The 16,032-nt window shown below is 37.0% G+C and overlaps 2 protein-coding genes across 3 annotated transcripts; one reads left to right on the plus strand and one right to left on the minus strand.

The window, feature by feature from the left end:
* Positions 1-168: 168 nt before the first annotated feature.
* On the plus strand, positions 169-15,650 carry her7 (hairy and enhancer of split related-7). Of its 2 annotated transcripts, none has more exons than XM_051109094.1 (4): positions 169-659; positions 14,172-14,461; positions 14,578-14,673; positions 14,775-15,650. In XM_051109094.1, the coding sequence occupies exons 2-4, from the start codon at positions 14,417-14,419 to the stop codon at positions 15,276-15,278; spliced, it is 645 nt and encodes a 214-aa protein (XP_050965051.1). In that variant the 5' UTR covers positions 169-659; positions 14,172-14,416; the 3' UTR covers positions 15,279-15,650. The 2 variants fall into 2 exon arrangements, with proteins under 2 accessions (XP_050965051.1, XP_050965052.1); XM_051109095.1 differs by lacking the exon at positions 169-659 and adding an exon at positions 5,032-5,343.
* Positions 4,209-6,848, minus strand: her1 (hairy-related 1). The gene is made up of 4 exons (XM_051109090.1): positions 6,273-6,848; positions 5,995-6,090; positions 5,778-5,871; positions 4,209-5,277 (listed from the first exon to the last, which is right to left on the minus strand). The coding sequence occupies exons 1-4, from the start codon at positions 6,312-6,314 to the stop codon at positions 4,514-4,516; spliced, it is 996 nt and encodes a 331-aa protein (XP_050965047.1). The 5' UTR covers positions 6,315-6,848; the 3' UTR covers positions 4,209-4,513.
* Positions 15,651-16,032: the final 382 nt, after the last annotated feature.

Raw genomic sequence — 16,032 nt, forward strand, 5'->3', positions numbered from 1 at the left:
TAGATGCCCTAAATATTTGCCTGCTCATAAAATTCAACGTTACTAAACTGGCTCCATCACCTCACGAATTGCGCGGCGACCTTGTTAAGCCTTTCGTTCATGAAGGGTGTTTCATATTATTTCATAGTGATAAGACAGCGGGTTTGTTCGTGTATGTTTTGGGCTGTTGTTTATACCCTGCACACTTTTTCACAGGCAAGCACAAGATGCCCCATTGCTTTTCTATCCAGCATGTAAATAAACGACATTTGTGACAGTTGATTGACAGGTAGTAATCTCAAATGCACATTCTGCAACCGAAGACTGATTACGTATCTAGTACTAGCTGCTTTACCTTCGCGATTGCTTGTATTTTGGTGTGATTACGCTATAAGCAGAAGCTTTGGGGTTCCCGCCCCCGCGTGTGGTTGCTGTGCATGGCATGTAAAGTCCCTGGGATTTGTAGTCCAAGCGCACTTACTCGTGCACATTTGTGTAGTCCTCAAAGACACACATATAAGCAGAATATATGTCATTTAAAGACACTATACGCGTTTTAACATTAAATTTAGACGTTAACGATCACAAACAGTTCAAAAAGCAGCTGAGAGCCGACAGAATAAAGTACAACTGAACTTATTTCTGACAAGACTGTCAAGTATATCCCGAAATGCCATAAGGTAAGTAGCCTAAAATATCACCTGAGTCGTAAAATGATTCTGGTTCCCGTTGGTGTATAATGTGACAGTTGTTGCAGCATTTTCCGTTTGTAGGGGGTCGGTAAATGACAACAGTAAGTCTCTCTGACCAGCAGAGGGCAATTTGTTCATAACTTATTAGCCGTTATTATTACCCAGGGAAAAAGACGTTTTTGTGACACACACAGGACCCATTACTGGGGCAGGCTCTCACGTTATATGCATTAAGCCTATTAGCGTATTAGAGGCGAAATTAAAACAATTATTTATCAAATATTATTCATGAAACAGCTTAAGTATAAAAAGCTGCTAGGCCTACCTAGTTGACTTATGGCTAAACGTAGCATACACTATCGTTTTTGAAAGCAACATACAAAACCACTGTTAGTGAAAACACACATTTGTAAAAGGACTCACAATCTAATAGTTACTGAGATATAATGCTTGTAACTTAGGCCCCATCTCCCTATGTGCCATCAGTAGGGGATGAAAGTAACAAAGCTATTTTCTCAGAGCCCGGACTAAATTTGCTTTCCAGGCCATGACAGCACATTCAGCACGCAACTCTCGATGGGGCTGAGAAATATCAGTATCAATATGATTTTGTCATTGTTTCCCGTGGTTAGGTCCGGAAAGCAGTTTTCGAATACAATAAGTAAATTATGGATTTTTTTTTTTTTTTTTTTTTTTTTTTTTTCAAATTAGTTGTTGTGTTTCAGATCACAGTAATGATCAATCTACATGTTATTTAGTGCTGTAATACATCCTGAAGTTTGGCTTTTCAGAGTTTTTTAGAAGTAAATTGTATTTAAATGTCAGGAGTTCTTGTTACTTTTGTCCCCAGTGACAACAAGTGTTTCTTTTGTCCTGCAGCATGCTAATTTGGTGACTTCCATCGTTTATTAAAACGTTTATCATAAATGTTTATGTTGTATTATACCAAAAGAATATGCCAAGAGAGGGTCAGAAAGACAGACAGAGGTCTGATTCAGCCACATGTTCATGAGAGGGCGTTTCTGTCAGGAATATCAGTCTCAGGGCAGCTGCTACATCGCATTTACCTTAGTCATATTTAGGTTTTAGCCATACCTTAGCTTTTCCAACTCCATCTATGAATTTGCAGTGCTTCCAGATGTTTTTATGCACATTTTGAATTTATGCATACAAACAACTTGATGGAAACATGAATAGGTCTACTGTTAATTTGTGTTGAAAATTTATATTATGCTAATCTAATTTTCATATTGTTCATTCTGTTAAAAAATGTTTTATAAAAAGAAGTTGAATAAATAAATAAATAAATAATGAAAACAATTCAAGTTTGTACACTCAGGTTTTGAAACATTTGATGAAACTTAAATTTAAAAGGAAAATGTAATAATTTTTTGCAAAGATTAAGGACAAAATATGTTTGCAGTTACATATTAACAAGGTCAAAGTCATGTATATTTAATAAAAACAAGAGTAACACAAAAAATCTAGCTTGTATTGTTGTGTTACTTTTGACCCAACCAACGGGGGTCGAAAGTAACAATGTGCAACTTATGTTCAAACTGAAATTATACTAAAGTCTTTCTACATTTTAACAAAATACCACCTGGTATTAATAGACCACACTTCTGAGTTATAGGCCACAGCAAAAATATATCTCTGTCAGCAACTTTATCTTTTTAAATTATGTTTTTCTGAAAAATGGTACTTTCGTCCCCGCTCTCCCCCTAAAGATGTTTTCTGCAGATGAATGTGTTGGTCAGCAGAGCTGGGTAGTAAATGGTTGCATGTAATCTGGATTACATAATCAGATTCCAAAAATGAAGTGCTTGTAATTAGATTAAATTACATTTTGACCATTTCTGATCATAATCAGACCAGTTACTTTTTTTAGGGATTACATGATTGCATATTATTTACACAGTAGGCATACATTAATTATAAACACATTAAAATGTACAAATTCACAAACTTTTTTGTCATTTGGTCCTCTTTCACCTTATATATCTATATTTTAATAATTAAGTATCACATTTGCATGCTCATGGTTCTCTGACATTTTTATGGTCACATGACTTGCAGTTAAATAAAATAACATTTGTAACATTTTTATCATTTAATTAATTAATAGCTTTTCATTAATCTCACAAACTCCCTGCAGTTCCTTCACAAACCCCAGTCTGGGAAAGCTTGACGCAGTATAATGTTTAATGCACTTCATGTTGTTAATAACAAACAATGGTATATATTTTCTTATGTTTTGAATGTTTATATCAATATGGTACAAGATTATCCTATTTAAATCAATGTGGTAAACAAGATAACGAGGCCAAAAATAATCTAAAAGTAGTCTGATTATATTACCTAAAATATGTGTAATGGATTGCTTTACTAAATATAATATTTGTCATGTCATTTGGAATTAGTAACAGATTACAGTTTGTAAGTAATCTACCCAGCTCTGCATATCAAGCAGTGTCCTGCAGTGTGACATGCTTCATTAAGTTTAACCTTAAACTTTTTATTTATTTGTGTAATTGGTACATGCAACTTTATGACCTCATTCAAGAGAGACTATTAAATGCACTGTCTTTCGCCTTATATTTTCTTTCTTAAAATGTTGCCCATAAAAATATCCATAAAAATATTTAAATACAAAAAATGTAAATATAATTTATTGCTGTGATCAAAGCTGAATTTCCAGCATCATTACTGCAGTCTTCAGAATCACATGATCCTTCAGAAATCATTCTGATATGCTGATTTGCTTGTTTATCATAAATATTATTAGTAATAAATTAATAATATTCTTATTATCAATGTTGAGAACAGTTCAATTGCTGCTTAATATTTTTATGGAAATTGTGCTTTTGTGGAAAGGTTCTTAGCAATCCCTGTTACTAATCAAAAATTAAGTTTTGATATATTTATGGTGGGAAATTTACAAAATATATTCATGGAACATGATCTTTACTTAATATCCTAATGATTTTTGGCATAAAAGAAAAATCGCAAATTTTGACTCATTCAGTGTATTTTTGGCTATTGCTACAAATATACCTGTGCTACTTAAGACTGGTTTTGTGCTCCAGGGTCACATATAAACGTAACACTATAAATGTCTTTACTGTCACTTTTTTTTACATCCTTGTGGAATAAAAGTTAAAATTTATCAAATCTTATATGGAATTGTAGTGTATTACAGATTCTACAAAAATAATAAGCAGCAAAAATGTTTTGATGATAATAAAAGTTGTAGCTTTTCCATCACAGGAATAAATTACATTTAAAATATGCTAAAATAGAAAATTTTAAATTGTAATAATATTTTGCAGCACTGTTTTTTTTTTTTTTTTTTTTTGATCAAATGAATGTGAGCAGAAGAGAATTATTTAAAAAATTAAGATAGATAGATAGATAGATAGATAGATAGATAGAATTTAAAAAGTCTTTCAAAGTAACAAAATTATATAGATTTATTTCGTGAAAAAAAAAATGTACAAAATAATTTACAATGTACAATAGGAACAAAATAAATATATTTACACAGTTTGTTTACAATGAAGAATTGTGAAAGTAGTATGCAGAACAACAATGGAATGTGATGGTGGGAATCAAGTTGCCGCAAGGACTGCAGAACACATAAATGAACAATGATAACAAATGAGTCACATGTGATCATCACAGAGTTCTTAATATTTCTCATTCGCCTTTACTTGCACAGGACACGTGCTTTAATGTCTTTGTCATGTGAAGCCCAGCCTCTTTTACAAGCCTCTTCCACGCCTGAAGGGAACTCTGATGGGAAGATGTTGCTCTGAGTCACTAAGTGTTTAGAGTTTTGCTCACCAGGGCCTCCACACAGACTGTGGCTGGTTCTGAAACAAAGCTCTTCTCAAAGTCCTGGGTTGGCAGGAGGGTGCCGAGCCAGTGGGTCGCACTGGAGTGGGGGAGCCCACAGAGACCTGAAGATGTGGTCCTGGGACTACAGGCACCGCAGTTGTTGAGAGGCTGAGAGAGCACGATGATGACGACGATGAAGAGTCACTGAGTGGAGAGATGGTGGGAGGGAAAGGGAAATGGCAGGGAACAGAGAGATATGTGGGAGAGCTGGAGAATGGAGGAGAACTGCTTGAGTAACACGGAGAAGGTGGAGGAGAGAGGGAGTATGGAGGGGAGAGGTAGGGATGTGTCATGGCCTGTCCTGTGGGATGGAGCATGAAAGACTGAGGATACAAACTACTGGTGTAGGAAAATGGCTCTGCGTTGGCTCTCATGGGTCCTATCGCAGGGACGTCCGTCCTGCATGTCAACTCTGCATTTGGGATCCACGGATGGTGGGCAGCTTGGCTGGAAACTCTGCTGTAGGAGTCAAGGTGGTGACACAGGCCTTGGACAAAGCTGTCTCGCTGGGAAGGCTCTACACATTCGATGAAGTTGGCCAGGCGGGAGATGCACTCTTTAAAACCAGCTTTGTAGATGGGATTGGAGGGCATCTGCGTCTGGACATTGATGGGCTTGGGGACTGAAGCGAAGGGAACGTGGGGTCTCCTCGAGAGCAGAGTCGGAGCTTTAGCGTCATGTGGCTCAGAGTCTTTGTTAGAGTCGCCTAAGGTGGAGGGTGAGGTTAAGGAGAGCAGAGGCATGGAGGTAGAGGTGGAAAAAGAGTGTTAAGGTGAGATAAAATAACATGAGATGTTAATTTAGGGTTGTTATTAAAGGTTCATTCAAAGTAACAGTAACAGAAGGGAATCAAGAAATTGAGAAAAATAGAGAATTTTAGCAAAGTTAGAGGTGCAAGATTTTAGGAGAAAAAAAGGAAATGGGTTTGTTTTTTTGATTGCCAAAATGAAAGGTTAAAGAATGAGGTAAATGGAGGCATTTTGGGTTAGATTGAGGAATTGAGAATAATAAAAACAGGAGAGGAGAGACAGAGACAAAATCCATTAGAATCATCAAACTCAGAGGCATCATATGAAACTTAAATCAATCAGCACTTTATCTAGAGCTTTACAAACATAACGTATTTTATATATATATATATATATATAAAAATATGAGTATAAGCACACTCTTTTAAAATAATTTAAGTATAGATAGAAAGTTTACCTTGACTATCTCTGGCAGCTGTGGCTTTTGTCCGAATGTATTCAACAGTTAATTCCAAAATTTCAGCCTTCTCCAGTTTGGGGTTTTGAAGTCGCTGTAAAAGTGAATGTAAATACATTATGATGCTGAAACATTTCATTACGTTAAAAAAAACAACAACATATTTCTAAATATAAAAACGTTAAAGCTAGATTAAAAACTGGATTTTATTTCTTACCGAGTCCAGAGTGTTATCCAAGAGTAGAGTTCGCAGCTCATCTAAACGCTGGTTAATCCGGTCTCTCCGTTTCTTCTCTATAACCGGTTTCAAGATCTAGAAGATACACGTTATATGTTTAATTCACATTTAAAATGTAAACCCTAACATTGTAGTTTACATTAAATAAGAAAACTTGAGAAATCTTAAAACTCTAAATACCCACGACATTATAGTAATGTCTATTAATTAAGAAACAAGCCTATCACACAAGACAATCAACGCATTTCACTACTCACTCTTTTCGTTGGTCGTCGACTTGCCATTTTTGGAGTAACCATGATCTGTTCAAGTATGGATACTCTTAAAGTGTGGAGAAAAAAATATATTCCCGTTGGTCTGTGTTTCTTGAGGATATTCTTCTACTGTGGTAAATGTCTTCGCAACTCCTGTATTTATTGGGGATGTCGCCTTGTCATTGGTGACGAGGTGTCAATGACGTTTCTAACCGTATGGTCGTATCCCCCTTATGGCTTTCTGCTGCTCTCAAACGCCCCTTTAATATATTCCAAGATAAGAAACTATAAATCGATTAAGTTAACAGTAACCTCACATTTTGTTTTAAGCGAACTTAATTAACATTAAAATGTATCATCAGCTATAATTCGTCTTATATGAAGCTTTATATGTGGATATAAACGCATTAAAATGAAAACTGCATATATCTTAAATGCCATTAGAGGTTTGGTTAAAATAACCAGTAATGTAGCAATAGAACGCTTATGACTTTATGGACTAGTTGTTCGTTTTATTGCGCCAATAAGTCAATACAGAGCCATTTCAGTGCATTTTGAACACAAACTTCTTGACACCCAATTCACCAACACGCTCCTCCAGTTCACAGTTCACGACCTCTAACCACAAGCACCAAAGCAAGTGTCATCACAATTCTGAGTTGTACCTTTTCCCTAAAAGCTCGAGTATTAATATAATTCACATTATGTGTCAATGCGGTCTGTGCACAAATTTATTACTACTAGGCTACATGCAATAGTCTTTATTTTGTTCTGTATACATGAGAAAGAGCTACTCTGTGATTAATTCCAACTTTGTTTTGTTTTTAAGCATATTTTCGTAAAACCAAAAGCCCTGACTAAGTGCTATAGGACACTTCAGCTTTTTCTCGTGGGAACAGAATATTATGCCACGGCGAATGTGTAAAAACGAACACACTCACACTAACACCGCCAGACTAGAATACTCAAACGTCTCGGAGGCGCTTAGAATTTCATCAGATGCTCAACGACTTTCGTGCATTGCCTTCGCACCTGAAGCGGGACGCTCATACCGATGCAGTGCAAAAACGAATAAACACCAAATAAACATAGCTGACTGGGCTGAACTTGAAATGTGCAAGCTAATTTAATCTCTATACAGCCTACTTTGCATGCATATATTAAAGTTTAACTATGTTCATAATTGTACAACCTTAATATGGTACTAAACCAATCTGTGCGTTCGTTCCGAGTTGTTGCTTTTCCACAGCGAGTGCACTTTCAACAACGAAAGGAAATGATTCATAATTACAAAGTCTACACAAATATTTGCTAAATATTTTACGGAAAGCAAATAGTATATGTTACAAAAAGCCATTTGGTAGTTCTTGGCATACCTACCAAAGAACAATAACGTCAAATGGATCCATTGTCGCTCATATTATAAAATAAGGCATGTTGCTTTTCCTAAATTGACAATTTTGCCTATACTAAATTGTTGATGTGGCCATGTGGTGATTCACTTTTTGACCCCTGCATGGGCATCATGCCTCATGGTCAACCTTAAGAAAAATCCCGTGGGAAAGTTTAATGTTTGGTCAAGCGGAGTGGTGGCATACACACCCTCGCTTATAATTCCATTAGTATTATGATTCTTTTGACACGTCTGTTTAACAGTGAATTTGGCGTGAAGTCTGCTATGGACAAAAGGTCGCGAGCTTTTCCTTGCAATCACAGCATGCGTGAGCACGGGGAGGACACAAGCTTGCAATTGACAAAACAGTCATAAGTTGGTTTTAGTTCAGTGCTCAAACCAAATGACCAAATATTAAGATAGTTGATAGTTTAGTTATCCATAACTTTTAAGACTGCATACCAGTTCAGAATACGCTAACATTTCAAGGTCCAAAACGGAGAAGTCTTATATATGACTTATGTAACTTTCTCAGGTCGCCTCAGTGTCGTGCTATTTTGCAATCATTTGACCTTTTTCAATGCAAACCATTAAGAAACCATGTTGTTTTCTGATAGCCTACGCATCCATAGTGTCTGATGGCCGTCGAACAATTAGTCAAATGTAAAACTCAGGGCACGCTCACCTGCTGGACCATTCTGAACAACAGGGCAAACGGGCACGTGGAAACTTTTGGCACCTGAAAGCCTGTCGCACAGAGGTGTGAATTATCCACGCTTTCGAGCATGGTGTGAGCACGTGTCGTCCGAATAGACATGCTGTTCTTTGGGCAAGCAAACGCGATTGAAAAGTCTTGAACAATAGCCCACGACAGAGAGAATATAGAATAAAATGGACCAGGCTGGGTGGCAAAGTAACCTGATGAAAGAGTAGCTGCGAGTAGATTGTTTTTACGTCGAATTTACGGGCAACTCCGGGTGTTTAAATTGGTCGAAATTTCGCAAAGCATATCCAGGAGTTTGTCCCACCAACATGAAAACGTGAAATTGCTGCCAAACCTTAAAATTAAAGATGTGAAAATTTGGTAAGACAGGGATTTAGAACTATTGATGCTTATAAAACTTAGTTATATTAATTAGTTATAAAATACCAACATGTAATGTGATTACGCGCGATGTGGAGCGTTATACAGTATAAGGCTGCTGTTAGCGACCACTTGACCTAGTTCATCGTGGATGGAAAACAGACCTATACTCTAGCGACATAAAGAGGCACTACGTGCATCCACGGATCATATCTGCCTTGAGGTTTAAACGTTATGTAGCATCTTCATGTCAGTGGTTTTCCACTAGGGGGCCTCAGTAATCTTTCAATTGGCAATTCGCAAGATGACTTAAGACAAGTGCTTTGCTGCTACTAAAGATCTGATTAAGCTGTAGTTATCATGTTTACAAATTAGTGATGGGAAACATTCCAGGTCTATTTTGATCTGAAGATGCACTTTCATTTATTTTATAGTGTCCATGTTAGGTGATCTTTAACTTTTTATACATTTATGACCTGCATAATAATAATAATAATAATAATAATAATAATAATAATAATAATAATAATAATAATAAAACATTTCAAATAGACAATAATAAAAAAAAAGTCAGTAAATATCCTTGAATATGTGATGGAGCCAATTAAATACCCCAAAATACAAACAATTTATTTCCATCATTTCCATCATTTGGATGACATGTCCCACTAAAAGTATGAATCCACAGATCAGAGTTCAGGTCAGTGTTGGGCTCCTTACTTAAAAATGTAATTTATTACTTATTACTAGTTACTCCTTCCAAAAGTAGTATTTAATAATTTATATTGTGATCAGAGGGATGTGGGTGGGAAAACCATGTAATGTCAGAGTAAAGCAATGGCACAGCTTACACGTCAGTGTTGAGATAATCTTTTCTCCTGACAAATCAATGTAATGGCAATATTTCCATGCACTGAATGTAAGCTTTTCCTTATTCCAAGCATGTCTAATGCCTGTGCAAATCATGAAAATTATGAAAATAAATCTATGAATTATTGGATTGTTAGATTTGAAATGAGTAGGGGTTGAGGCATCAAAATTAACTAAGTAACAAGCTGTTTTATGGATGGTAACTGTAATATTATTACTAAAATCTGCAAAAGTTACTGCAAAAAGTACATTATTACTGTAACTAGTTACTAATAAGTTACTGCCCAACACTGGTTCAGGTTGTCAGTATCACTGTTAATAAAATGTCAATAAAACACCAGATTAGTGTTCTACAGAGCCACTGAGCTATAAAGAACATTTTAAATAAATGTTAGTTTATTCTTTATCAGTAATGTTAGGATTTTATTTAAAAATATTATTCATTAATATTATGTTGCTTTTACCCCTCTGCCTGCTTGGTCTTTAATTAGGTACTTTTCTATGAGAAATCAGCAAAATTGACAATGCTTTAGCAACAATTATGACTGAATATTAATGTGAATACATACATAAACAAATAAAAAACAAAACAAAAGCACAAAACATATTTAATAAAGGCCAAGTTTTAGTGAAAGTCCTATATGATGTCTTCACAGTCCATCATTATGGGTGTATTTTGGTGTAACTGATTGGCAATTCTTCTCTACAGGTGTAAAAGAACTTATAAAAGTCCAAAAACAAGTACAATAACTCAAAAACAACCCCAAGCACACAAGATGTCTACGAAAGAATGGTTAAAGAAGAACAAAGTAAATGTTTTAGAATGTTCAAGTCAAAGTCCAGACTTTAATCCAGTTGAAATGTTGTGAAAGGACCTGAAGCAAGCAGTTCATAAGAGGGAAACTTGTCTACTTTGTTTAGGTTCATATTAATGAAGAAATATAGAACATTTGAAAGTGTTCACAAACTTTCAAACAGCACTGTATGTATGTGTATGAGATGCATGTACTTCATTCTCTGAAAGAAAAAAAAAACAACTTTTAACATGAATTATTTAAATTAATTAATTAATTTTATTGCCTATGTGCTTACTAATTTGGGGCATGGTTTACTGAGAGTGTTATACTGCTATTCCCGTGGGAAACTGTAACCAGTGCGTTTAGAAGTGAAAAGAGCACACGTCCTTCTCTGCGTGAAGCTATTCTTATTATGGTTCTATTGACACATCTTGTTAACACCAAACGTGTGTCGATGAACCTGTGTTCTGGACAAACGACCACTTCACTGGTTGCCTTCGCCCCCAGCTGGTCGTAGCGAGGAAAAGAGCGCTTAGCTTTCTGATGCAAGATCAAGTTATATTCAAGATACAGGTTTTCTGTAACTATATTCTAGAAGTGTGGTCGCTTAAAGAGCGTGAACTTGCCTTGCTGGCCTCTCTTACTGTAATACACGGGCGCGGACCACTCTGATTTTGGGAGGGGTTCTTCATTTGCATATGATTCCATAATTTTTTTTTACATCCACGGAACCTTTCCATTGCACCAAAGGCTCTTAATATTGTAGTGTTCTTTAGATTATTAAAATTTAGATTATTTTCCTTCACACTTAGGAAAAATTGTGTTCTCGTAAGAAATGTTCACTGAAAGGTTCCTTGGGGAACCCAAAATGGTTCCAAAAACAATACAAAAACCTCTTTTTGGAACGTTTATTTTTAAGAGACCTACTTTAAAAAATTTTGTGCGCTTGTGTAAATATTTAAAACTTGACAATAGCCAACAGGTTTTTGGGAGAGTGTTATGATGGGAACCAGCTATTAACCACGCTCTCCCAGTAACACGGACCGCAGACACCTCAGCTCTTTTTATTACCTGTCAGAATTTGTACATTTTAGCTGAGCACAGAGAAGGTCCCCAGTTCCCACGCTTCTCTCCAATAAACACGAGAACTCAGTGCAGTCTGCCTTCACATATAGTCGTCATTTTCAACACTTTGGTGGTGTTTGCGATTATCCATTTATAGATTGCCCTCCACAAGGTCAATAAGTTAACGTTGTTGATATTGTGCACGTAACCTGCAGATGTTTTGCGAATGATATTCCTTTTCTTAAGAACGTCTATAACTACCGAAGAGTTTTTTTTTTTCCTGCACGTCTTTCTTCAGATTGTGGTCAGCGACACTCATTAGACCTAGTTTGCATACACAAGGCAAAGATTAAAGCAAATGGCACGCGTATAGGACCACTGAAGTGTGAGGGTTGATGTGTTTGCTCGTATACGAATGAGAAAGGCGCAGGCGAGACGGTCCTTCTAGCATATTAGCATATTATACACACTACCTACAAATGAAAAATACATAAATATCTAGTGTTGATTAATCTGCTGACTGCTCAGAAAACCCTATTCCAAATAAATAAATAAATAAATAAACAAATATCTCTCTCTCACTGAGGACACAGGTAAAGACAGGCAAACCTCAGTATTTCGTTTCAGTTATTTCGGGTGGTTGGCTTGCGTTACTAATAGTGAAAATGATTTTTAGATTCCAAATATAGAACATCTATCCAAAGATAGAAAATGTCACAAATATGCATGGGCAGTGACATATCATCTAACTTGAAAATAGAGAACTTTAATTCTGACGGACTTTCTCTTCAGGGATGCTGCACAAAGGGCATCCAAAGGGCATGCGATTGTGTAAATATTTAAAATTCACCCATAACCAACAGGCAATCATTTCAAAAGTGCTACGATGGGAACAAGCTACTAGCCACGCTCTCCCAGTAACACGAACAACTTACACCTCACCTAGCAACACTGACCGACACCTCAGTCCTTTTTATTACCTGTCAGAATTTGTACATTATCAACAGACACAGAGAAGTTTCCCACGCTATTCTTCAATAAACATGAAGTGCATTGGAAATGCAGCCTGCGTTCACATATACTCTCCATTTTCATCACTTCTATAGCATGAGTGTTGTGCCATTTAACTCGCGCCGCTGCATCAGGTCATGAACTGAATACTTTGGTATAGGACAGAATGGAGATGAAGTTCATTTCGAAATGATCACAGTTTGGTAAATGTCTTTCTGTTTTCTCCTTGTAAGCGTATCCCCCAAAAGTTATAATAGGTGAGTGGTTACCAGTGAGCCATAAAGTGACATAATTTCTGGATAGGTACTTGTTTTAAAGGACAAAGAGGTCAGCAAGGACGGCAGCTGATTTTGATTGACCAAGTGGTCATGTCTAGCAACCTAACAGCCAACTGGGCTGTGCAGTAAATAAACGGCCGTAAATTTCTAGACACGTGCTGTCTTTGTATTAGACATTTGGCGTTGACTCAATCGTGGTGCGAAGTTTTGGTTTTGGGAAAAATATATGTCTTTAGAAAATAAATGAACAAGAGTCTATTTACATAGTGATTTCAGTGCCATGAATAATCACGAAACCCAACTGCTTGCTTTTTACATGCCCGCGCTTTCATATGCACACGTGGAAACTCTCCGCACAGGCGCGCATTGTTCACAGGTGTGAAGCTGCCACGCGGCACGCGTCCTCCTGAATCATAAAAGAGGTGTGAGCACACGTTACCTTGCGACCCCCCGATGATTCACACCCACTCTGAGCATTTTTGGAGCAAAACACATTTATTCTTATTTAAAGAAAAAAGTGTAGCCACAACTAAAACAAGACGCGCGGTTCATTTATTATTACGCATAGCCTATAGTGTGCAAACATTTCCCCTCTTTTGAGGCACATATACAGTTATTATTGCATTTTAACGAGCAATTGCGAATTTAAGTTTTGTTTTAAATAAGGTGCGTTTGATTAACATTACCAATAAGAACTGAATTAAATTCAGCCTCAGTCTTATATACCAATTAATTATAGTTCAAATTTTCTACATGTTAACTGGTAATACAAAGTAATTGTCTGTTCACAAATAAAAGAAAGAAAAAAAAACGTAATAAAATAAAATATGTGGCACATATAGGCGTATGGGAACTTATTTTAAATTACTCAACAGTAATTTTAAAATATGCTTAATAAAATTTGAAACCAAGCCGACGCACACAGTGGAAATAAGGCTTTGGAAAGTGAAAGAAAGCACTTTTCTTTTTGTTATTCTAATGGCGTGTCTGGCCATGGCGCGTGTGCTATTGATATGCACATTTACTGTCAGGGTGACACTTGTTTTCTCATGCACACACGTGCCTGCGGAAGTCTAGGTGTCAGTGAGCGTGTACCATCAGTCCTTTTGATCTGAAGCTGCTACAGCTCTGAAGGCTCTGAATGTCTTAAACCAATTCAGTGCAGATTATATATTAGCTAACTACAGTTAACTGCACACACTAATAGGGAAAAAATGCAATATAATAAATATGCAAGCCAATACACTATCTGTGCGCAATTATTGTTTAATGACCTCGATCTAATGCTTTTGAACTTCTGTTTGTGTTTAATATTAAATGGATAGCCTACAACCTAGCTGACTTTTTAAAATTACAGTGACGTTTAATATTATAGCCTATATCTTTTAAGTGTTTTGTTCCTAGCTGGAAACGAGCTGTGCTTAAGAGCACAGCGCCTCAATGATTGGTCTGTGACGGAGAGTGGGCGTGGCTTGTCACCACGCGTCTGAACGCCTATAAATAAGTGCGCTCAGCTTCAGACTTGCATCTCACACTTGACTGCGCACCTCGAAGAGAGATCCTTCCCAGCATACCTTAAAGAAGAGAACTTGGATCTTTACTGGATTATATCATCCCTGATATAAGCTTTTGTTTGGAGTACCCGTGCAATGAAAATCCTCGGAGAGACTGAGACCATTAAAATGGACAGAAAGGTAAATATTTATTTCTATGCATTCTAACAAGCATTGGTCACACTGAGCATACTGGGATATGTATTTTACTTCAACTTGACCTGTCCACTGACATTAGTCTTTTATGTTTCCTGTAGCTGTTAAAACCTCAGGTAGAAAGAAGAAGAAGAGAAAGGATGAATCGGAGTCTGGAGAACCTGAGAGCTCTGCTTCTGCAAGGCCCTGAGCACAATGTAAGAAAACCAAACTTTCTATCTCTTTAACACAATGTCATCTTCTGATTATATGTCTATGTTCTGAACTGAGTCTAAACTATCCTGTCATATTTTCGCAGAATCCCACTCAAAGGAGAATAGAGAAAGCAGAGATCCTGGAATACACCGTTCTGTTTTTGCAAAACTCTGTCGCTCAGGCCAAGAAAGCAAACGATGTGGAAGCAGCAGAAAAGCGTCAGTTTATGGACGGCTTTTCGTCGTGTCTTCAGAAAGCGGCCCGTTTCTTGTCAGATGAAGGTAAGGCCCATGGACTGGAAGGCTCAGTAACCGCAACACTGTGTCAGCGTCTGACCCAGCCCTGCGTGTCGTCGACCACCATCCGACTGCCTGTCAGAATCCAGAACTCGTCCAGAAGGCCGGTTCCAGATTCAAATGTGCAGCATCATCTGCAGCAGAGCTCTCTTTGCAAACAAGGACTTCCATCAGCTTGCAGGACCGTTGTGCCACATGCTAACAGGACTGCATTCAGAAGCACAGACTCCAACACACTGCATTCGACAGCACGATCAACCTCTCAACACCAGACACCCGTCAGCCAGACGGTCTGGAGGCCTTGGCCTTGAGAGAAATGAAAGACATTTGCAGAGAAATGGACTCAAAATAACGGGCTTGTGTAATAATTAGACATGCATCATCTGAGGATGCAGAGAGACATGATTATTTCCAAAAAAAAATGTTGTGCATTGATTTTTATCATTTGGCATCACATTGGAAATGTAAAATGTGTAAATAGTGTATAAATTATGCAATATATTTTTACACAGATTTTTTTTTCTTTTCTTTTTTGCATGATCTGTACTGAGTGTATGATCATTTGTAATACATAGCTGATGTATGTATTTATCTATTTTGCACATTAATTTATTCATGACATTCCCTTTTCTTAATAGTTGTATATTTGGGGGATTGAAACAAATACATTCCATCATTAAAATTTAAAAATGAAACCTTGTTATGTGTTTTTGTATGTATTATTGTTTTAAACTATATATTAGTCGTTGATTTCATTACGATTTAAGATCTAAGATTTAAGATCGCCTTCAGCACGCGTCGAACATTTACAGTCGACTTTGATCATCGAACCCTTTGAAATGTCTCGACCAAACGTGACGCGCAGGTGTCAGTCCTTGAGGCGCCGAATAGCCGGCACACTTCCACACGACTTCTGTTCTGACACCTCTGGCTTCCTCTGCTCGTTTGTCTGCTCATGCTAATAAATAAACGTGAGAAAAGGCGCCACGTGCCATGGCACACCGGAGACATCCGCATAAACAAAGATATTTACATGCCGTATAAAGAGTGAGTAACCAACAATGT

The sequence above is a fragment of the Labeo rohita genome, chromosome 5 (genome assembly GCF_022985175.1).
Source record: "Labeo rohita strain BAU-BD-2019 chromosome 5, IGBB_LRoh.1.0, whole genome shotgun sequence".
In the NCBI taxonomy this organism is placed as follows: domain Eukaryota; kingdom Metazoa; phylum Chordata; class Actinopteri; order Cypriniformes; family Cyprinidae; genus Labeo; species Labeo rohita.

Excerpts from the sequence above, each read along its gene's own strand:
- her1 (XM_051109090.1), bottom strand. The coding sequence starts at position 6,314 with ATGGTTACTCCAAAAATGGCAAGTCGACGACCAACGAAAAGA. Across the intron at positions 5,872-5,994 it reads TGGATAACACTCTGGACTCG|CGACTTCAAAACCCCAAACT; the intron begins GTAAGAAATAAA and ends TCACTTTTACAG. Across the intron at positions 5,278-5,777 it reads AGCTGCCAGAGATAGTCAAG|GCGACTCTAACAAAGACTCT; the intron begins GTAAACTTTCTA and ends CCTCCACCTTAG.
- her7 (XM_051109094.1), top strand. The coding sequence starts at position 14,417 with ATGAAAATCCTCGGAGAGACTGAGACCATTAAAATGGACAGAAAG. Across the intron at positions 14,462-14,577 it reads CCATTAAAATGGACAGAAAG|CTGTTAAAACCTCAGGTAGA; the intron begins GTAAATATTTAT and ends TGTTTCCTGTAG. Across the intron at positions 14,674-14,774 it reads TGCAAGGCCCTGAGCACAAT|AATCCCACTCAAAGGAGAAT; the intron begins GTAAGAAAACCA and ends ATATTTTCGCAG.